At 38.1% G+C, this 23445-nt stretch overlaps 1 protein-coding gene and 1 long non-coding RNA gene across 4 annotated transcripts in view; one reads left to right on the top strand and one right to left on the bottom strand.

The window, feature by feature from the left end:
• Positions 1-2291, bottom strand: part of LOC135718172 (uncharacterized) — a 100427-nt gene extending 98136 nt beyond the window's left edge. For all 3 annotated transcript variants that reach the window (XR_010520628.2, XR_010520630.2, XR_012337832.1), the window contains exon 1: positions 2005-2291. This is a non-coding gene — a long non-coding RNA (uncharacterized lncRNA). The remainder of the gene's footprint in view (positions 1-2004) is intronic.
• On the top strand, positions 1297-8461 carry LOC135718171 (N-acetylneuraminate-9-phosphate synthase-like). Its single transcript, XM_065240441.2, has 6 exons — positions 1297-1503; positions 4214-4429; positions 4590-4689; positions 7246-7400; positions 7543-7809; positions 7934-8461. The coding sequence occupies exons 1-6, from the start codon at positions 1372-1374 to the stop codon at positions 8120-8122; spliced, it is 1059 nt and encodes a 352-aa protein (XP_065096513.1). The 5' UTR covers positions 1297-1371; the 3' UTR covers positions 8123-8461.
• The last annotated feature ends 14984 nt before the right edge of the window (positions 8462-23445 follow it).

A 23445-nucleotide genomic window follows, 5' to 3' on the forward strand; every position in this document is an offset into this window, starting at 1 on the left:
AAAACATCTGCCAAACAAAAAATCTTGAACTTTTTTCTTAAACACTTAATTCAAGAAAAATTTGCTTACCGCATTGGCAAATTTTTTGCTGGTTTTATCCACAAATTCACTTAAATTTTATACATTTTGTCTAAAACCTAGACATATTTCATAGGTCATTTTGCAAATGTTTAAAACAAGCCAAAAAATCTGCCAATGGAATAAGAAATTTTTTCTTGAATTTACTTTATTAAAAATTTCAGCAAAAAATATCTTTTTATGTTTTGTCAAAAAACTAGACTTAATTTCTTAGGTCATTTGCTCATCAAGAAAATACATTTTGATTTAAAATTTTTAGATATTCCTAATGAAAACAAGACAAAAATACTAAGTAAGAAAGTCATTTTTTGCAGTGTGTGTGTGTGTGTGTGACTACTCCTAGTGACTCCTATTTTATTTACTTCAGTAAATAATAACTAAACATGGCTTTGCAAACAATATTTTTGAATAATAATTTCCTCTGGCATTCCAAACAAACTGTTACGTGTTAAAACAATCCTCTGCATTGTATCCCATGTTCTTTGCTCTCTGTGATGCAAGTAATTTAAGACATGCTTTTATCTGCGGTAAATATCGGCGTCATAACACACACGCAAATATTAGTAAATAGCATTGTGTGTATCAGTTAAATAATTTCTTCCAAAAAATTGGCAACTTCTTAAAAAACATCAACTTGAATTTTAATGAGGTACAACATGCAAATGGCACTGATTCTTGTTTTCAGTAAAAATATAAAAAATCTTAAATTAAGATGTATTTTCTTGATGAGCAAAATGACCTAGAAAAATGAGTCTAGTGTTTAGACGAAATAATATAATAATATAAAAAGGAAATGTGCGCTTAAAACAGACAAAAAATAAGAACAATTTACTTGAATTAAGTGTTTATGAAAAAAATATATGTATTTCAATAATTTGTTTCTTATTCCATTGGCAGATTTTTTAGCTTGTTTTAGGCACAAATTAACATAACTTATTTTCTAGGTAATTTTGCTCATCAAGAACATACATCTTAATTTAAGAATATTTAGATATTTTACTGAACACAAGACATAATTACCAAGTAAGAAATTAATTTTTTTTTTGCAGTGTACTTGATCTAAATCAGAAATATGAAAATAAATGATTGGGAACATGCTGCACTCTTTTATGTTGTCTTGGACGAGGATGGAACTGCTATTAAAATGAAACTGAAGCGATATATTTGAATTAATTAATTGGGCGTGGACCACCTTGCATCCTATAAATGTTCACACACTCCTTTTATCGGCCTTCTTGTGGCAAGTCTGCTCACTCTCCACACCTGCAAACCTTTATAGTTTTAATTTACAAAATGGCTTCTGAGTTTGAACTCTGTCCTGGAAGAAGAATAGGGGGCTCCAATCCCTGTTTTATCATTGCTGAGATTGGACAGAACCATCAAGGAGACATTGAGATTGCCAAAAGAATGATCCGAATGGCTAAGGTAAAGTATTTATTTGGAACCAATAAGTCTGATCATGTCTGAAAATGTGTGGATGAAATGGTGTCAAAATACGTTTTTTATACAAAACCAGACAGAAGGTTTGCAGTAAAGGTGCACTGCTGGTCGGGGATAAAAGTACTAGTACTATCTTTTGCACCATTGCCAACAGATATAGCTAATACAACGCGTGTGTGTGTAAGATTTAGAAGATTACTTAGCAGTTTGCAGTACATTTTACAAGAATATCACATTTAATGGTAAATTATTTAATTTGCAATCTATTACACTTATACATACTAATTACCAAATAATAAAACTAATTCTTTTCTAAATTCATTTCTTAATTTTTAAGATCAAAAGATGTTTACCTCATAAAACAGGCTCCTAGAGCTATTGAAGTCAGCTGGTGCTGGCCATTCAAGGTAGTTCACATTATTGTTTACGGCACCGTCTAAGATAAAAGCAGCTGTAATGTTGGCTACAACTACCGCAGGTGCTTACCACATAGCAATTTTGTTCAGGCCCAGCAAAGGTTCACGCTGTTATGGTGAAAGCAAGACAAGGTGGTGGATCCAAATGCAATCCTTTATTAAAGGTAATCCAAATCAGGGGTAATCCACAAAACATAATCCATAAAACAAGCAGAAGATCATACACATGTAGTCAATTCAAAAACAAAACAAGAAAACATCAGGGAAACCTTGAGTGGGAACAGTAACCAAACAGACTACGGAGTAAATACTACAAAACTCAGCAATGGTGAAATGATGATACTTTAAATAGGTGGAGCTAACAAGGTAAGTAAACCATGCAAAGGTTTGTGGGAAATGTAGTGTTCAATGTTATAATTTCCAAAAGGGAGTGCCCTCTGGTGGAGCATGAGGGCACTGATTTTACACATGCAGACAGTTTTCCCCCGCCCACATACAACAAAAAATGACGGCTCTACAGTGCCACAGATCATGGCCTGTATGTATAATACTTGGAAATGCTCTTAAGAATAGTCTTAAGCCATTATATTAGTATTTAAATACTTTAATTTAAATTTGCTTCACAACAATATTACAAATAAGTAAATGCATTTATTTTACACAGTTTTGCATCATTTTGATTAAGTTCAACATGTTAATAAAAAGACTAACATAATGCTACTGTATTTAAAAAAATTAGATGATGAAACACATCATTTGATTTCACTCACAAGCTGTTTATAAAGAAAAGACTAAAGTTTCCAAACACGTAGATAAAAAAATACTTTGATCAACCCTGAACAAGATGATCAAGTTATGTTGGAATTCTCGCAATTGATTTGCTTCACTTAAACACCATTGTAATTGTCACTGTTGCATTTGGCTTGCTCGCTGCTAACATTGCTACTGTAACATTATGTTTTGGGTCAGGGTTTTATACTCTATTAATATCACTTTTCATGTAATGTGAAGTATTTACAAGATTGCAGTCGCAACAATTCTTTTTCGTTTAATAATGCTATTGTCGTTTTATTTACATTTAATGGAATTTAATTTACCTGTCATAAACTGTAAAAAGTAAAAGTAACTCTAATTAAAAAAACTTTTTTAAACAATACTTTTTTTAAGCGGATCCAACTTTAACTTTTTACATTGCATATTATGCTACTTGTATATACCATTTAAGTAGGCTTTTTTGTTTTAATACTTGAATAAATTTTGCTACTATACATCTTATCCATTTTATACTGTGTATTATATTGTTTAAAAACCCTATACACTTTATATTTCATAATGTTAAATTAATTTGTATGTACTGTCTATATACTAACATGTATTTACTGTAAACTTGCTGCTTTAGGTCAGGAGACCTCTCCAGCTATCTTAAATAATTTAGAAGCTGAGACCTAGTCTTAACACTTAGAAGGCTTTATAAATTACACTTATTCTTAAGTCTAGGAAAAAGGTTAAAATTATGTCATTCTTTGAATTTTGACACACTTAAGACAATTTTTTTGAGCGGCTTTATAAATGTGTGCCCTAGATTGCATACAAAGGCCACAATTGCCCAAGTCTCAGCCAGTTAATCACCTGTAACTGATCCAGAACTGGGCCAGAACAGGTTTTTAACATTGGTACTAATTCTCAGCCATAAGTAAACCCTGTAAACCCCAGCATTTAACCAGAACCCCCAAAACTAAGCCTGCCTAATTTTCCCCAAATTATGTAAACAAATATGTCATAAGAAAATGTATTTCTGAATTTTTTTGCACTTTTAATTATAAACACGTCAAAAACATTACAAAAGCCACATTTGTATTTTTGTTAAAACTAAACTGCCAGCAATATACAAAAATATTAGTTACTACATTATTGTCATAAATCTCACATGGGCCACTTAAATTACAAAGCAATGTTATATTTAAAATAAACAAAAGTTTAGAACAAACTAATTAATTAAACAAAAAACAAAGTTACAAAAATATATGTTTTAATTATAATATGACTAACAGTGAAATAGTACAACTACTTTTTATTTTGTATTAATTTGCACTGTATTTGCACAATATTCAATCTTCAATTTTTTATCCTCAAATTATGATCAATGCTGCCTCCCGTAAGCACAAAGTCCCTTTCTCAGATCTCTCTCTCTCTTTGACCTAAATGTACAACCAACTTTGTTTAGTTCCTACTTTCTACTACTTTTGCTCAAGTTTGTTTTTTCGCTCACTGTTGTGCAGGATTGTGGAGCTGACTGTGCTAAGTTTCAGAAGAGTGAGATCGAGCACAGATTCACCAAACATGCTCTGGAGCGTCCTTATACGTCTCCTCATGCCTGGGGCCCAACCTATGGAGCTCACAAGCAACACCTAGAGTTTAGTCACCAGCAGTACAGAGAACTACAGCAGTATGCAAATGACATTGGCATTTTCTTTACAGCATCAGGAATGGACGAGGTAAAATACTTCATTGCGAGAAATTGACACAGATAACATGTTTAAGGTTTTCTCAAATTAACATCTTTTTGTCACGTCATATTAAAAAACAAAATAAATATGCACATAAACATGTGATTCATAAATAATTTAGTGTGTTTCTTGGCCCTTCTTTTATCAGATGGCTGTAGAATTTCTTCACGAGATAAATGTACCATTTTTTAAAGTGGCCTCAGCAGACACAAACAACATACCGTACCTGGAGAAAACGGCAAAGAAAGGTAAAACTCACATCTGACCCCAGTGAAGTAAGAATTTCATCAAACATAAAATATATCATTCATGTATCTTCCTCCAAAATAAAAGTCCTTTCTAGTACAAAAGTCGACTGTATAATTTTGCAGAATGTCACACATCTATCAATTAAAAGTGGGAATCTTTACTTTTTCAAAACCTAGCCCTGGTTATCTGTCAGCCAATCAACTTGCATACTCCCTCAACTTGTAAATTATCTTCTGTGCTTGGTTTTGCTACATCAATACATCAAACAGCCTTGATTTATTTGTATAAACCCATTTCAGAAACATGGCTACATGGTAAAATCTCTGATGATGAAATTAAAATTGATGATTTTGTTTTTGTATAGATGGGATGCCCACGTATGTTTCTGTAAACCATGTTTCTGAATGTGTTATCTCTAATATTGAGCCTGTTAAATTTGAATTCTTCATACTTACAAAACGTATGTTGAGTTGCATATTTACTGTGAGATGTCTCAACAATATGTGCAACATCTGCAGCACTTTGTAAATAGTTTATATTTATGAGTCATCTCAGAAGCACTGCCTAGCTATGTGCAACACTTTTTAAATAGTATGTATTTTTGAGTAAACAGTGCTGTGAGATGACTCAACAATACAAACTATTTACAAAGCATTGCACATAGCTTGTCAGTGCTCTGACATGACTTGCTGTGCTCCAGTAATGCGAAGAGGCCTAAAGATGATTTCAGGAGGGTCACTGTTGTCTAGGACATCATTGCACCATGTATTTGTGATGTGGTTGGTGAGTCGGCAGGTGTCTGTCTTCGTTTTTTCCCCCTTGCCATTAGACTGATGTCCTGAAGTTTCATACAAATACAGGATTAGAAATATACTAACAATCAACGCATTGCTCTATTCATACCTAAAATCACTTTCATGCTAAATGATTATGACTCTCAGATAAATGTACCATCATGCCTGCTTTATTCACATTTACAACAACGAAGAAAAACACACTTCTTGAATAAAGAAAATTAAACAGGGTTCCCACACCTTAGATAACTTCAAATTCAAGGACCTTTCAAGGACTTTCCAGATCCAATACCCTCAAATTCAAGAACTAAATGTGGGGACACATTTCAAGTGAGAGCAGGGTTAGATTGTGTTTCCTTTTAAGATACATTGTTACAGTTCCCTTTCGAGTGAACACGTGCGGTAACACCATGCTTCCAAGGTTAAGTGCGTCTGAATGTGTATACCAAATTCAACCAATGGTGAGGCTTAACAACAAAGACAGGGTTACGCGGGAGCAAGGAAGTATATTGCTATATGAAAAATAGCCAAAGACGGCATTACCGGGACGCAGAAAGTATGGCAAGGAAGACGTAGTGCAAGTTCCCTTCTCAGGGTTTTTCTACAGTTACATATGTAGCAAAGTCTTTAGTGTTTCAGCTGGTGCTGGCAAAGGTTTGCTGCCAATCTGGATGTCCAATCCATTTTCCACATATAAAATATTTCCAAATCCACAATTTGCATCTGATAGCAGTCACAACTTCTGCCTATTTTGCTTTTTCGCTGCTACAACCGCTTTGTTGCTGCATTGCATTCACTTGCTGACACTAGCAGACAAAAATAAATGAAAATGTGTGCTTTGGCAGAATTGCGTAAATGGACATTACTTCAAGGAATGAGGACGCGGAATGTGTCAAAATAAAGAACCTCTTTGTTATGAGTAAATATGCAGCCAGGTCACTAGCTTAAAAAAACTCTTAAAAATCAAGGTGCTTCACGATGCCATAGATAAGAAAAACATTTTCCATAAAGAACCTTTAAAAATTTGAAGAAGAAAACATTCTGTTTCACCAAAGGTTGTTTGTAGTGACCAAAAGGTTAATCTTATTAAGATGATAAAGAAATGGTTCTTCTATAGCATTGCTGTGAAGAAACTGTTAAACACCTTAATTTTGAAGAGTGTAACTGAGGTACTTTTCTTAACATCTGCATGTCTGTTCTTAATACTGTCAGCGACAAGTCTTTTTGTAGCCTGGCTCCGCCCTCCTACGTGCTTCCCCTTAATTTTCATTTTGCTTCAGTACAACGTCTGGGACTGCTGTGCAGTGTTTCGTTTTCTCCGGCAAAAATCTGCAGGTCCAATCAGCGAACAGAGGGGGGTGGCTAAGAACGATGACGTTGAGGTCGTGCACCAGACTGTGTGACATACGTCACGACCAAAAGTTAGCGATTGGTTATGGCAGATTCAGAGTGACTCTGGGCAGTTTAAACTTCAACAGAGGACCCTCCTTAATGGAAGTAACGCTTTGCAATGGTGCGTGGCCAGACTCTCTGTACAAATGAAATGAATGTACGAGAGTCTGGTTGGACCAGGCTAGTCTTTTTGCTCTGCAACAGAAAAATCTGTCTGCCAAATGAAACCTACTAACTTATCATCTGCATTCAAAAACTTCAAAACTTACTTACTAAAATGCTTCAAAACTGATTAAATATTTACCTTATTTTCTTCTGGAAGCCGCTTTTGTCTCTCCAAGTGTTTTTAGTCTGGTCTATTTTTTTCAGGTCGCCCCATGGTGATCTCCAGTGGTATGCAGTCTATGGAGACCATGCGCTGTGTTTACCAAACAGTGAAGAAGCACAATCCGAATTTCACCTTTCTGCAGTGCACCAGCGCTTATCCACTGCCAACAGAGCACATCAATCTAAGTCTGATCACTGTAAGAGTTCCACCCCTCTTCAGCTCACCCAACCCCTTAACATATCTCATTTCAATAAATGTGTGCTGTAGTATCTTAGTTTTTTCTTAATCATTAAGAATCTTTAAAAAAATATTGTTAAACTTGGCTTATGTAAATCTAGGAATTTCAGAAGGAGTTTCCAGACATTCCCATAGGCTACTCTGGACATGAGACAGGCATTTATGTGTCGGTGGCTGCCGTGGCATTGGGAGCAAAGGTGTTGGAGCGTCATGTGACCTTGGACAAGACCTGGAAAGGCAGTGACCATTCAGCTTCATTGGAGCCAGCTGAGCTTGCAGAACTGGTGAAAGCTATCAGGACTGTTGAGGTGGCCATGGGTTCACCAATCAAACAACTGCTGTCCTGTGAATCATCCTGTCATAGCAAGGTCAGACACTAAATTCATCATTAAAGATTTTTAAAAGACATCAATGTTTATGGTGATCCTTGATGCTTCTATTATGAAAACAAAGTTCTCAAGTATAAATAATATTTGATGTGTTTTTGTGCAGTTGGGTAAGTCAGTGGTTGCCCGGATGCCACTGAAGAAGGGTGTGATGTTAACCCTCGACATGTTGACAATAAAAGTGGCTGAACCGCATGGTGTGTCACCAGAGAACATCTTTAAGCTGGTGGGAAAAAGGATCACCGTGGACGTGGGGGAAGATGTTGCCATAACTGATGATATGATAAAATATTAATGATCTTTTTCAGACATATTATTGATGAAAAGCTCTTTTTAGCCAATAATAAATCTACTTCAGGGTTTTATGCATTTATTATCAGTGTGTATGTGCCTTTAATATGCATGTGTACATATACTATGTAACCATGTTAGTGCCATTTGAAACATTATCCTCTGGATATCCATATATCATGTTTCTCATTTTCATCATCAGGTTACAAAATTTATAACAAGGCTGTAAACACACCTCTGTAAAGTTTTTAAATACACTTTGCACTTTCGACTCTAGTTTGTGCACTTTGTTCAACTTGACCTCTTTTGGTTTTTGCAATGAATAAAGTCTTTCAACCAAAAATTTGTTGTGAACCTAAATGGTCTTGGGCCATAAAGTATAGGCTTACTATAGACCCAATGTTGTATCAGAACACTATACTGCCCCACACATGCAAAAGACCTTAACTTTTTAGTAAGTTTATTGTTTACTAAATTATGAAATTAAGAATGCTTATGCATAACCAACTAAACAAATTGCTAATGGGGTAAAAAATAAACTTATATCCAGTTTTATCTTTTTTTAATAAACTCAGTTTAATTGTTATATTTCTTAACCTTTTTGCCTTTATTTTTTACTTACAAATCGACTTACAAATGAGGTAACAATGGAAGCAATTAGAGCAACATATGAAGTAATAAGTGCACTAGAACTAGTCTCTTCAAGCCTAACACAGTATACATAGCCAATGGTTATTATTATTTTTTGACAGAGAAGGTAATGATTAAAAAGACATTAGCAAGTGAGGTGTTGGCGAAAGAGAAGGGTTTTTAGCCGATTCTTAAATACAGAGTTAGCAGATCTTGTCGCACTTGGCAGATCATTCCACAGATGAGGAACAGAACCAGAGAACGTGCGTGATGGTGATTTTTTTCCCTTTTTGAGATGGCACCACAAGCCGTTGCTCTGTGGCAGAGCACATGAATCTAAAAGGTACATAAGTCCAGGGTTGGGCAAAGATACATAAAAATAATTTGCAATGGTATGCAAACCAAAATATCATGATCCTACTAAACAGCTACTTTAACTGGGGTACAATACTCAGGAATCAATTATTTTTTTTATCAAAACATTGGACACCTATTTAGCTGTCAGAAATAAACATTTAATCATTTCAACAATTATTAAATTATCAGTATGTGATATAAGGAAAGTAGGGACACAAGTCGGATCTGGGACATTTTGAGTTATTCACAGATTCTGAAAGTGCAGATTCTTAGCTTTCAAACGATGTGTAACACATGGAAATCTTATAAGATTTGGAGAAGTTGTGGCCATTTTAAGGTAGACACTCCAAAATTCTTAATGCTGAGAAAACGGCTTTTAAAGTTTGTGCCTTTTCACCCCTCTCAGCTGCTGGGAGGGACAATAGGGCTCATTTACATCACTTACATCAGATAAGCCATACCCTCCCACATATGTGCTTTACAGTTTGTATGGCTTAAGTAAAAAAGGTCAGGAAAATGTGGCATTAAAAAAAGGTGACAAACAGGTAATATATAAAAAAATGTCTCTTAGCATCTACCGATTAAGGCAACTCTTATGTACATTGAATAAAAATAAACTCTTATACTGTAGATTATCTAATGAAAGAGTGCCTAATCCTATAACTGTAATTATAAAATAAGGAAACAAAACACACAGATAGCTATTAATGTTTATTTATTAAATATTTCACACAAGCATGCAAAAACATTTCTCTGTCTTCATCACCTTCAAATGTTACAACCGTTATAGCCTCTGATATCTTACGGTCCAACTCATCTGACGCCAGCCCGATACATTCTTCCTCGTCTTCGTCTTCGCTCAGTTGTAGATTAGGGATATTATTCAGTCGTATCATGTCGATTTCATCGTCGCTCAGATCATCTTCAGAATCAGTGAGCCCTTGTTCATAAGCATCCGGCTTGTAGTTTTTATGAATTCCTTTAAACTTTTGTATTGGTGTTGTATTATTTGAACTGTGTGCTGTTTATATTTCACACAGAAACTAATTTGTAGACTTAGATTACATCCCAACATTTACTTAGCCTTTTCCAGTAATGAACAGTTCACCTTTGTTGATTCTCCTAATAAATCTCTTAATGTAAATGCATTTTTTGGTATTGCATCTATTTAATCCGCGATAAAAGACGCAAACGCGATCTCTTCCATTGCTGATGTTTGAGTCCACAACACAGCGAGATTTATGAAGCGTCCGGCTTGCCCACACTTTTTTCACTCCTCCCCTCACTGCAGCCGGCTACTCTCTCCTATATTTCAGGCGAGGCAAGCTGCATCTCACTGCATGAAAAGTGGGATTTTCGTCCCCGTAAGCGCCTGTAGGCTCCCGAAAATCTCCCTAATTTTCGGCAGCTTTCCTCAATCTACAGGCAGCAAGTGTCGCGTTTGTCTGTGTCACAAACTGTCATAAACGAACCATGACGTAGGTGGAGAGCCCCGCACGGGTGCGATGCCTCTAATTAGCATATGAATAGCAGCGAAACCTCTGCCGGCCAGTTAGAGCGTCTCTGGCTTAATTAGCATGTGAATAGCAGCAAAACTGGCCCACTTGAATGTAATCACTCAGTATTGGCTGAAGCCACAAGTAAAATCCCCCCTGAATGGTTGGCAGATCACTTCAAGCCAATCACAAGGGATTTTTCTTGTTTAAAAGTAGTGGCTTCAGCCAATACCGAGTGAGTAAATTCAAGTCGGGCCGTTACTCTAAAGAGGGGGGTTATTGGGCACCCTGGCTTATTATAAATGTAAACCCCAATAATAATAATAATAAATAATTTATGTTATAATCATTTTTTATATATTAATGTCATTGTGCTATGTGCTACATTATTCACAACATCAAGGAATATAAGAGAAAACAAAGAGGTTTATTTATAAACACACAGCTGTTTATTCAAAGAAAGAGCTTTATTTATAAACACACAACTATGTACAAAGCAGCATAATGTATCTTATATTGTCCTCCAAACACGTCAAAAAGTGCCTAAGACGTTCGGGAAAGATCCCTAAAAATATTTTTCAAAGTGATCAAAGTGTTGAAAAAAAAGTGATCAAAGTGTTGAAAAAAAAACGTTGTAAAAAAGTCACTTTTTCAGGCGTATATGGTGAGTTGCCCTGTACTTTGGTATCGCCTCTAATCTGGATTGCAGCGTGGCACAGAGCTCGGAGAGTTCCAGGCTGCGAGAGGGCGGTGGCCGCACAATCCATCCAGACACCCCGCCAACAATGCCGTCTTCCTCATCAGATATGAGATCTATGGTGGCGCACTTCCAAATGTCCATCTCATCCTCAGCCAGCACACTTCGTCTCGCTTCCAGCAACTGTAATACAATCAATAAAGACAATAAGTGACCTGAAAAATACTCACATTGACAAAAAACTGATCTAATATAATAAACCTTACCCTTTTTCTTCTGGATCGACTACGAGCTAAACTTTTCGCATTTTCCGCCTGCGATGCGAGTTCAGGTTGTTTGTATCTGAAACTCCGGCGTACCGACTCATAATATGTCTTACGGGCAGCTGGAAAACAATTAAATGAGACTGGTATTAATAAAAAGAGTCACGGTACAATTAAACAAGAAATGAGGAAAAACATTAGAAGTTATACTTACAAACAATGTCGTCATTCTCAGCAGTAAATCTGGACTTGCTGAAATAGCCCCAAGCAAATCGGAGGTCACGGCTTTGTTATGAGGCGACGTTAGTCTGTGAAAACAAAATGTGCGGGTTTAAGCTCGGATCTATTAACGTATCTAATTACTTATACAAGAATAAAAACATATTCTTTAAATCGTAACGTTACCTTTGCTCTGGTTCATAGCACCTGCAGTGTGCCTCAGAGACGCTGTACAGCCTCCTAAAAATTACAAGACAAAAACGCCTCTTAGTTATAAAACACACAGCTTGGGCTACTTAAAAAAATATGCTTATACATAAAATTATTCTTACCGCAATCTTGAGATTGTGCACCCGTGTTCTCTTCTTGGAGAGTTACAAACACCAAACCAAACGTCTGTTACGCTCTTCGACACTGCTGTGTGAGCCTTGGCCATGACCTCGCACGTGATTGGACGAAGGCGAGAAGCCTGTCGGGCTCCTCCAATCACATGCGAGGTTATTGATATAAGGAAAATCTTGTGAGACGTGCGCGCATGCGTATAATATAAACAACAAACGCGATGTGCCGGAAGCTCTGTGTGATATCAAATAGGGAAAAATATTTTGAAAGTATTGTGATAAATGATGAAGAAAATATTTTGATAAATGAATGTCATTAAACTTAAAGATGATTTTGAATTACTCTGTCCAACATCTCCGCTTAGTTAACTGAGTTGAAAGATTTTCTATTTTTAATTCATTTATAATTATAATTCTCTTAGTGTTATAAATGGTATAATAACACAAAACTCATGACTAAGTCAGTCATTGAATAAACTTGATTCTCCACTGAAACACACACAAAACTGCGAAAAATACAAAACAATGTGCTGTTTATGTCAATAAACACTGATCACCTGAACGGTGACTTTCATTAACAAAAATGGTAATTTATCATTTAAAACTAAACAACATGAATAATATTAGAGCATAAACCTCTATGACATTTTAACAAATATTTAAGTAGTTAAAGTTCTTATTAGTTCTTAATTCTATAAAAAAGCTTAAATAATCATAATATTCAGGGACAAAGGATTATGGGTATAATATATTTTTAGGTATATGTCCAAAACTCAAAATATTAAGTAATGTTTACATCATTAAGACAATATCTGGGTTAACAGTGTAGCATACTTTGAAAATAAATCAATTCAAGCTACAATTTAAGAGTTTGTAATTTGGCTATACTGATACCAGAGATTTTATTAAAATCAAAGTTTAAAACCTCTCAGAATGTCACCTGAGTAAAACTCCCCCAGCTGCTACCCTCATTTGCATTTGTATAGCTCACAGCATGTTCATTTACATGTTAAAGCCTCCCCTAGAATTAGGGGAAGGGGGGACAACTTCATAGCAAGACCCACGTCAACTTCTGACAACTTACGGCAGTTTTCGGTGTTGGCTGCAAATTGTCATGCGCAGTCGTATACTTGGAGTTTCACAACAATCTACAGTGCCACATTCTGACGAAAATTCCACTTTTCATGCAGTGTCTCAAACAAGCCTTTTTTTGTGTATGTGTTTGTCTTCATGTTGTGATGCAAGAACTGACGTCAAAGTACCACGAGAGCGAGTCGAATTAAACTACTCCATAAGATTTCTTAAAGAGTAACTAAACCCTAAACCAACTTTTTTTAGTTAATGATCTGTAAGAATGATGCTTTATTAGTAGGGATGTAACGGTATTAGAAATTTCGTGGTATTGCGGTAGCAAATTTTTTCGGTGTCACCGTGGTCACATGACTCGGTTAAACGACAGGTCTTCCAGGCAAAAAGTGTAGTTTTTTTTCAGCCGAAGGTAGCGAACAGAGCGCAGCGGGAACTACAATTCCCAATCCATCAACCCACGCGTGCCCATCATCCTTTGCGCTCTGCTGCCTCTACAGATCCAGTAGAGCGAAAATGGCGGATGCGGCTAGTGGCGTAGGTGTAGAAATTGCAGAACCTAAAACGAATTTTAAATCGAACGTGTGGAAACATTTCGGTTTCCTCGTGACAAGAAATAAGAAAGGAGAAAAGGTGACAGACAGAGAAAACACGACATACAGACACTGCCAGACTGTGGTGAAATACAAGTTGGGGAATACGACTAATATGAAGAGCCACTTGTTAAATCATCACCCAGAAAAGTTACGTGAAGATACCGGGAACAAAATCCAGACGGGACAAAAGACTATAAAGGAAGCGTTTACAGCCTCACTCTCCCACAACAGTACGAGAGCTCAAGACATCACAAGACGCATTGGTGAATTTATTGCCAAAGACCTACAGCCATTTTCAGTGGTAGACAACGAAGGTTTTAGGAGGTTAGTAAACACACTGGAGCCAAAGTATAAAATACCATCATGTCCATACTTTAGTCAAACATGTTTACCAGCTATTTACAAAGAGACGATGGCTAAAGTTGCACAGAGCCTCAAACAAGCGGAGGCGTCTGCTTGGTAGAGTGAGGCGTGTAGCAGCGTTTTTTGTTGGACTTTAAGGCGTCCATTTGCATGTTCATAATTTAGAGGAAAGGCAAAAGATACAAATATCTAAGTTCAAATATTTATTGATCAGATATGAAAAAGTTTAACAGCGCGCTGGATCGTTTCAAGGCCACAAGCGGCAAGCAACGAATGCACAGCATTTTGGAAAACATTTATTTAAAGAGTATATGACGTCGTCTTTCTTCTTAAAGTCTCCACCCACAAAGGCTGCTCTCCCTCGTGAATCTGACTCCTTTACCACACCCAATTTCAGCCTGTAGGCAAAGATGGACACACATAGACAAAGAAAAAACAAACTGTTCTCCTCTCATCCCTGGGAGCCCTGCAGTTCTTCTCTAGTACTCCTCCAATTCACATAGCATTGTTATAATGCTTTCTTAAAAACAAATCATTAATAAAACATTCATTTATAAAAAACATAAGCTGTAAGATGAAAGTGATTATTATGTAAAACATATTTCAATATCATGACATCATTTCATTATTTGTAAAATTGGTTATATGAATAAGGCACACATTAACTTCTTTAGATAGATAAACACATATTAAATCTTTTACTGCAATACTACTTCTAAGGAAACACTTTAATCATTATTAAAAACCATCTGTTCACACAGATCTGATCACACACACACACACACACACACACACACACACACACACACACACACACACACACACACACACACACACACACACACACACACACACACAGGAGATTCTGTTCTTCAAGGTTGAGCTGCCCTGCCCACATTAAGTTATTCTATATGCAACCTTCATTTCATTGGTTAATACAAATTTATCAAAGACAACATCTTATATTTATTACATCAATTATTCAATGATTAATACTGATTAAGTAAGAAATACATTGCATATTTTATCCTGTGAACATTAAGGCATTAGTTAATGACATAGTCGCCTGTTTGCTTTCCCCCTCATGCCTCTCTCTTATCTTGATCAATGCCAGGCGTAAATTCCTAAATTCCTCCTTGCAGCACACACACAAAAACTGGTAACTTTCCACTCTCAAACATAAACACCTCATTTCTACATAATAGCTCAGTGCATATATGAAACACACAATGTTTATAGAATAAAATGATCAATTAAAGAAATATAAAAATGGAACAAAATCAATTTCCACAGTCCTTATTTGGACATCTTTGTAACTTTAACACTTTTAGCAATTAGCAAGATTAATAAAACAACATAAAAATCCCACAATTCCCTCTCTTGACCTCTGAAAGAGGTCACACATTTTCTTCCTCCTCCTCATCCAGGTTCTGTAGGCCTAATAGCGCATGCTGTATTTGGGTGGATTTTCTTTTTTCTCTATTGCAGACACTATCAGTCTGTTACACAGGGATCTCCATTGTTTATGCCAAATATTATGGTGACTATAATTGCAGTTATAACTCCTACGGCCCACAGAACCTTCCAATTTCCATATAGCTTCATCTCTGTGGAAAGAAACACTTATGCCTATTGGCTAAATTCAAATAACAATCGTAAATTCAAAAAGAAAAAGAAAAATTAAATATGAAATTAATACTGTAGAATTGTATAAGAAACTTAAGAAATTCAAAGATTAAAATTCAAAGGTCAATGTGGTATGTAGTTACCCAGGTTATAATGAATATATGGTAATTGTGATATTCAGGTCTCTAAACACTTCTGTCAGGATTTCCAGCACTTTGTGGAAATCCAATTTATCTAAGCCACACCCCAGCCGGGGAGTGGATACACTTGTTATGTTTTCTTTCTCACACCACTCTCTCATACATCTGAGGCTGTAGGTAAAATTCTCATATGTTGGTAAATCAGTACAATTTTGTTTTGTTATTAAATGAAAAATCAATCTGCCGTCTTCCTCGTGGGTAACTGCACATTCACCTGTGTGTTCTGTCTTACAACCTTTTGTGTACCGTACGTCGCTTTGAATTGTACGGCTATACCTGCTCCATAGGCACAATCTGCACTCACACAGTGTGCTAGGGGTTCTGTTGCTGGGCTAGAAAAAATGTCACCTTTTTTATGCACAATTTTACAGAGTGTTTGTTGACTTTGTTGTTAGTGTTGTGTGAGTGTTACCACTGATGTGTTACCACTTCCTGTTTGTTCTCTCTGTATTCCAGTTGATTCACTTTCACTTTCAACACTCTCCCTCTCTTGGACCTGAGTCCTCAGGTCCACACCTATGTCTGTTAGAAACCCAATCATCATTTTCAACAGCTTGGTCGTTCTCACAATGTCGGTTTTTCTTTTTGTAGCCTGGCAAGAAAAATGTTTAATCATAGCAGTTAGTCTGTAGAAATAAACATCATTAGTTAGTGGCATGATAGGGTCCTTCACCAGGGCATTCCTCGGACCCGGAAACTGACGACCTGTAAGCAATTCAAAGGTTGTGAAACCAGAAATCCTGTTAACAGAATAACGAATAGACATTAATGCAATTGGTAATGCCTCAAGCCATGTTATTTTTGTCTGTGCACATAGTTTGTCAAGTCAAGTTTTAATGTCAAAGTCAGGTTCATTATTTCATCTTTGCTCTAACATTGGGGTGATAAGCAGCCCCGAAACTATATGTCAATTCCATTGCGTGTTTGTCAGTTTGTCAGATCTAACTTTGTCTTGGGAAACCATGGTTGGGGATATAAGTGGTTTATTAGGCAGTTGACAACAGCCACGTCATTAGGTACCTTCACAGCCTGTAGTATGTGTCAGGCTTTGCTATCATTTACTATAGGCCGGCCTTTCCTGGTTTCAAACCCACCTATCTGCCATATGGCAGTTCCATATATACTGCACCAATCACATATGCAGATTCACTATAAACAATCACCCTCTCTTCACCAGTGTAGTGCAAGGCTTTGATAACAGCAGTCATTTCAGCTCTCTGTGCTGACCGTTTACCTTTCAATCTACCACTCAGTCGTGTTACAAAATCACCCACAACTTGCTCAACCACAGCAAAGCCTGCCTTGAATGTGTCATCTGCTGCTCTGAAACAACAACCATCTGTAAACATTGTGATTAACGGTGGGGTAGTTGTCAGTGGTACCGCGAACAAACCATCTCTCAATTTATTTGCTTTTTCAGTCAATGGTATAACAATTATAATTAATTACAATAATAATAATTTGTATATCAGTCAATGGTATACAATCATTTGGCTCACCCTCAGTGATTAGATCTGCCATGTGAACACCTTCATGCACATATATGATGTCTGGGCTGGCGATTTCCTTAAATACAAAGTTTGTTACAATAATCAGTTATTTTCTATACTCACAGCTTTTCTTGTTTACCTTTTATAGTGTTCTATGGTGTTCTTTTTTCATTTTCAATTTATTTCTTTTATCTATTTTAATTTCCTTTCTGCCATAGCTGTTCTATGCCATATATATTTACTTTTTAGCCTAATACCATCAGTGGAATTCTGACTTCCTCTGTAGATACCAAATTCAATTATGCATTTCTTCCTGTCAGATTAATAGGAGTCTGATTTGATTTCAGAACAGGTAGTCACACCTAACAACAAAGTTCTTGATCAGCCTTTAAATGTGTCTAGCTGATTTTCTCATAAAGATTGTCTGTGTCCCTATAATAACAAGGTCTTTACTAAACATTGAACGGCTGTTTACTCTTTCCCCTTTTTCACTCAAAGGCCCGTATGAAGATGAAAAAATTCAGTGTCCAGTGAAATATTGTCCAGTTTCTCTTGCCTCCAAGAACATTATTGTCTTTGTTAGTCTCTTTCTGGATTCCACTCAGTCTTTTTGGTGTTTCATCCTTGTAAATGTCTCTGACCATATGCAGTGCCCCCTTCACTGCTTTAGTTCAAGTATAGTCCCATTCAAATAGAATGTGCTTTCAGTCCAGTTTATGAGTTACTCCTCTCTTTGCAACTCCAGCACTTTGATATCACACACAGTTTTTCATTGTCTGTTTCTTGCCAGCTTTTTAGTCACTTTCTTGAATGTCAAAGGATGGGAATAATCAGCCCACAAGGTTTCAGCTTGACCCATGCAAAATATTGCCTTTCAATTTAAAAATAAAATTTATCTTGTGACCACCTTCCATCATCAGATGAAGACTCCTCTTCATTTTGTTAAATCTTTTTTTCCTTTATACAATCTATCTGTTTCATTCACCTTTTAACAATTTTCTGTCCTTTTTTTAATTGTTCATCTTTATTTCCACATTTAATAACTTGGTCTCTACTCTTTTCTCTAATTTGTTGTTTTTCTTTCAAAGCTTCGCCTCTGTCTTTCTGCTAGATTTTGCTTAATCCCATTTATGGTTTTAACAGACTCAATATATCACAGACACACTACATTTTCACACAAATAAAATCTACATCTACATTCAATTCACCGCTATTGATTTGAAAAACAGGCTGTTTCATTTTGGCTTTGGCTTTCTCATAAGGAGTAGGTGTGTGCAAGGAGGGGTAGATCGATTTCACTGGGGGTGGAGCTGGAGGAGGAGCCGTAGGTGTCACACTTGAGTCTGGCTGACTGTTTCCTTGTTTAACTTCCTTTTGCTTTGCAGCTGCACCACTGTAAACTTCCCCTTTTTCTATTTGATTTAATAGCCTGCATGGCACCAGCAACCAGAGCTAATCTCGTCTGAATTCTCAACTCTTTCTCTAAGCTTGTCACATTTGGTCCTTTACCAAACCACTTTTTCCTTCTGCTTTTACAATCTTAATTTTGTTTACCAGTCTATGTTCCATGGCAAAAATAATAGGCGTGAGAGGAACTCTCTTTTTCTCCTCTGCCTCCCAACAGTTTTCTTCTCTCAACGTGTTCCACGCTAATGCAACCTCTTTTTGTCTTTTCTTTATATACAAAATCATTTGGATCTGTGCGGACCATCCTAAGCCTCACAATCTTTTGCGATTACACATACACTGGTGGACACTCATACTCATTACATTCTTTCTGAAATTTAGCCATTTTCACACAATTTACAAGCATTCAGAATTTCAAAAAAAACACAAAACGTCACTCTAATCTAGCAAAAGAATATATACACCAGTAGTTTTCAGGGGTTTCACCCGCGCGACTACTGACCCGTCTTTTTAGCGAAAGTTGAAAGCGATTAAATAATATCCGGATTAAAATTAGAATTTACGGAACTTGCATCCGAGGGACTTTAACCCACTTGGTACTTTATAATGTCTAATACATTAATGGACTCCAACCACAATTTACCTTTACGGGACTTTAACCCGAGGGCCTCAAACCCAAACTTATTACTTTATAATGTCTAATACATTAAGGGACTCTAACCCAAACTTATTACTTTATAATGTCTAGTACATTAAGGGCCTCAAACCCAAGTTTAATAAATCTCTTAATATCCATAAAAATAAAAGTTTTTCACTCTGATCAATTTACAAAAATGTAAATTTGTAATTCAGTTCGGATCTCCTTATCAACACAAGTAATTTGGTATATGTCCAATAGCAGAATTTGATATTTACATTTACATTTACATTTAGTCATTTAGCAGACGCTTTTGTCCAAAGCGACTTACAAGTGAGGTAGACAATAGAAGCAATTATGGCAACATAAGAACAGCAATACATAAGTGCACTGGAAATAGTCTCATCAAGTCCAACACAATATACATAGCCAAGGGTATGTTAGTGGTTTTTTTTTTTTTAGATAAAGAGGAAGGTAGATAGAGAAAGAGATAAAGAGAAGGGTAACTAAATAAAGATAGTAAATCTGTAATTAGGAAGTTAGGTAATGGTGGAAGAGATGGGTTTTTAGCCGAGTCTTAAAGACAGCTACAGTGTCAGCTGATCGTGTCACGACCGGCAGATCATTCCACAGTTGTGGGACAGTTCCTGAGAAGGTACGCGTTAGTGTTTTCTTCCCTTTTTGAGATGGTACCACAAGTCGTCGCTCGGTGGCAGAGCGCAGTGATCGAGAGGGTACATAAGGCTCTATAAGCAAGCGAAGGTAAGGGGGTGCTGACCCAGTGGTGGTTTTAAAGGCCAGGAGCAGAGCCTTAAATTTGATGCGGGCTGCTATAGGAAGCCAGTGTAACTTGACAAAGAGAGGAGTGACGTGCGCCCTCTTTGGCTCATTGAAGACCACTCTTGCCGCTGCGTTCTGAATCATCTGTAAGGGTTTGGTCGTGCAGGCTGGAAGTCCTGCCAGTAGCGCATTGCAGTAGTCCAGCCTGGACAGGACAAGAGCTTGGACCAGGACCTGCGTAGCATGCTCATCTAGGAAAGGTCTAATTTTCCTAATATTGTAGAGGATGAATCTACAAGAGCGAGCGGTGCTGGCAACATGCTCCGTGAAGCTAAGCCGATCATCAATGACCACTCCCAGGTTTTTGGCCGTCTTGGAAGGCGTGATGGTCGAGGAACCTAGCTGAATGGAAAAGTTGTGCTGAATCTTTGGTTCGGATGATATGACAAGCAGTTCTGTCTTCGCAAGGTTAAGCTGGAGATGGTGATCCTTCATCCAGAGTGAGATGTCCCTCAGGCATGCCGAGATGCGGGCAGAAACCGTAGGATCATCAGGGTGGAACGACAAGTGGAGTTGAGTGTCGTCTGCATAGCAGTGGTAGGAAAAGCCATGTTTCCGAATGACAGAGCCCAGGGATGTCATGTATATCGAAAAGAGCAGCGGTCCAAGCACAGAGCCTTGAGGGACCCCGGTATCTAGACGTTGGGGTTCGGAGACGTCACCTCTCCAGGATACCCGAAATGACCTATCTGAGAGGTACGACTTGAACCATAAAAGCGCTGTGTCAGTGACACCCATAGACATGAGAGTCGACAGGAGGATGCGGTGATTGACGGTGTCAAAAGCTGCAGATAGATCCAGTAAGATCAGCACAGATGATTTGGAGGCTGCCCTTGCCTGCCTTAGGGCCTCAATGACTGATAGCAGCGCAGTCTCAGTGGAGTGACCACTTTTGAATCCAGACTGATTGCTATCCAGGAGGTTATTTTGTGTGAAGAAAGTGGAGAGCTGGTTGAACACAATGCGTTCAAGAGTCTTGGAAATGAAGGGAAGAAGAGAAACGGGTCTGTAGTTCTCTAGCATAGCAGGATTGAGAGTGGGTTTCTTCAGCAACGGGGTTATCCGGGCCTCTTTAAATGCTACAGGGAAGGTGCCAGTGGAAAGGGATGAATTGATAATGTGAGTGAGAGCAGGGATAACAGACGGAGAGATGGCCTGGAGGAGATGGGTGGGTATGGGATCTAGCGGGCAGGTAGTCGGATGATTAGAAGCCAAGACCTTGGAAACATCTGCTTCGGATAGGAGAGAGAAGGAGGGAAGGGAGCATGTCTCAGGGATTTGAGAATGCGCAAGAAGCGGCGGCTCGGAGAACTGACTGCTAATAGTTTTCGTTTTCTTCACAAAGAAGGAAGCAAAATCATCAGCCGTTAGGTCGGATGAAGGTGGAGGGGCAGGGGGACAAAGAAGGGTAGAGAAGGTCTTGAAGAGAGTGTGAGAGTCAGGTGAGTTGTTAATCTTTGAATGGTAGTATAGGGTCTTTGCAGAGGAGACATCCTTGGAGAAGGAGGCAAGAAGAGACTGATAGAGGCAGAGATCAGAAGGATCATTCGATCTGCGCCACTTCCTCTCTGTAGCCCTGAGTGTGGAGCGATGCTCACGGAGAACCTCAGTTAGCCAAGGAGCAGAAGGTGTGACCCGGGCCGGTCCAGATGTCAGAGGGCATAATGTGTCTAAGCAGGATGTAAGAGTGGAACAAAGTGTGTCTGTGGCATTGTCAGTATCTAACAGAGAGAGTTGGCTGGGAGCGGGCAGCGTGGAAACAATCGCAGAGGATAAGCGGGAGGGAGAGAGCGTGCGCAGGTTGCGCCTGAACGTGACCAATGGGGGATCGTATGTAGCGACAGGGGGAGTCAGGTCGAGGTCGAGAGTAATTAGGAAGTGATCAGATGTGTGAAGTGGGGTGACCTGGGTGTGGTAGGTGGAACAACAGCGTGTGTAGATAAGATCTAAAAGATTACCAGACCTGTGTGTTGGTGAAGTAGGGACTCGCTTGAGGTCAAACGACGCAGTCAGGGTGTTGAAGTCAGCTGCCTGTGGTTTCTCCAGGTGGATATTGAAGTCACCAAGTACTACTAAAGGAGTACCATCCTCAGGGAATGAAGACAGAAGTACATCTAACTCCTCCAAGAAGTGTCCAAGTTGACCTGGGGGGCGATAGATAACTAAAAAATGCATTTTAGTAGGGTGGATGATAGTAACAATATGCGATTCGAAAGAGTTGCTGTCACATGAGGGGGTTTGCTGTTGGAATTTCCAGTCCTTTGGGATGAGCAGACCAGTTCCTCCACCCCTTCCTGTTGTGCGGGGACTGTGTGAGAAAGTGTAGTTGTTGGAGAGGGCAGCCGGAGTGGCCGTGTCCTCTGGTTTAATCCATGTCTCAGTAAGTGCTAAAACAGAAAGGCCAGAATGTGAGGCAATGGCAGTAATGAAATCTGCTTTGTTGACAGCAGATTGGCAGTTCCATAAGCCAATGGGAAGAGAGAGTGAGGCAATAGTGGAAGGTGGGAGAGTGCGGAGGTTATTAATATTTCTCCCACGGCGACGTGATACAACAGATTTACGAGTTGTAATGACAGTAGAGATTTGAAAGCACATAGTAAAATTATAAGAATAGGAAATGTAAAAGAGAGGAAAAAGAGTGCTATATAGATAAATAGAAAAATATAAAAAGTTAGTACAAAAAGTGCAATACTCAAGTGCCCAGTCGGTGTCCCTGCTCGGTGGAGTCGCGCAGGTAGAGTCGATGGTCTTTACACTCTTCGGTCTTCACACGACGAGGGCTGCACGCGACCGCTGCCGCGGTGGACTGCCTGCTTTAATAAGTGCTTCAAATGTGGGCTGAAACTCAGCAGGCCACGCCCGAAAACAATCAACAACACGTTAATGGCCGAAACTACTACTGTATTTACTGTAATACACTAAAGCACGCGAGGACACGCGAGAACAAACGCGGATTGCAGCACGTGAGACAAAGGTAAACAAGAGAGCGTTTCTTAGCAACGACACTGCGCTAAAACTTCACAAGTCTAAAATCAAATACACTTACACGTTTCTGTGGACTCCTGTTGATAACTGCTTC

This window comes from Paramisgurnus dabryanus, chromosome 10 (assembly GCF_030506205.2).
Source record: "Paramisgurnus dabryanus chromosome 10, PD_genome_1.1, whole genome shotgun sequence".
NCBI classification, from domain to species: domain Eukaryota; kingdom Metazoa; phylum Chordata; class Actinopteri; order Cypriniformes; family Cobitidae; genus Paramisgurnus; species Paramisgurnus dabryanus.

Excerpts from the sequence above, each read along its gene's own strand:
- LOC135718171 (XM_065240441.2), top strand. The coding sequence starts at position 1,372 with ATGGCTTCTGAGTTTGAACTCTGTCCTGGAAGAAGAATAGGGGGCTCC. Across the intron at positions 4,430-4,589 it reads CAGCATCAGGAATGGACGAG|ATGGCTGTAGAATTTCTTCA; the intron begins GTAAAATACTTC and ends TTCTTTTATCAG. Across the intron at positions 7,810-7,933 it reads AATCATCCTGTCATAGCAAG|TTGGGTAAGTCAGTGGTTGC; the intron begins GTCAGACACTAA and ends GTTTTTGTGCAG.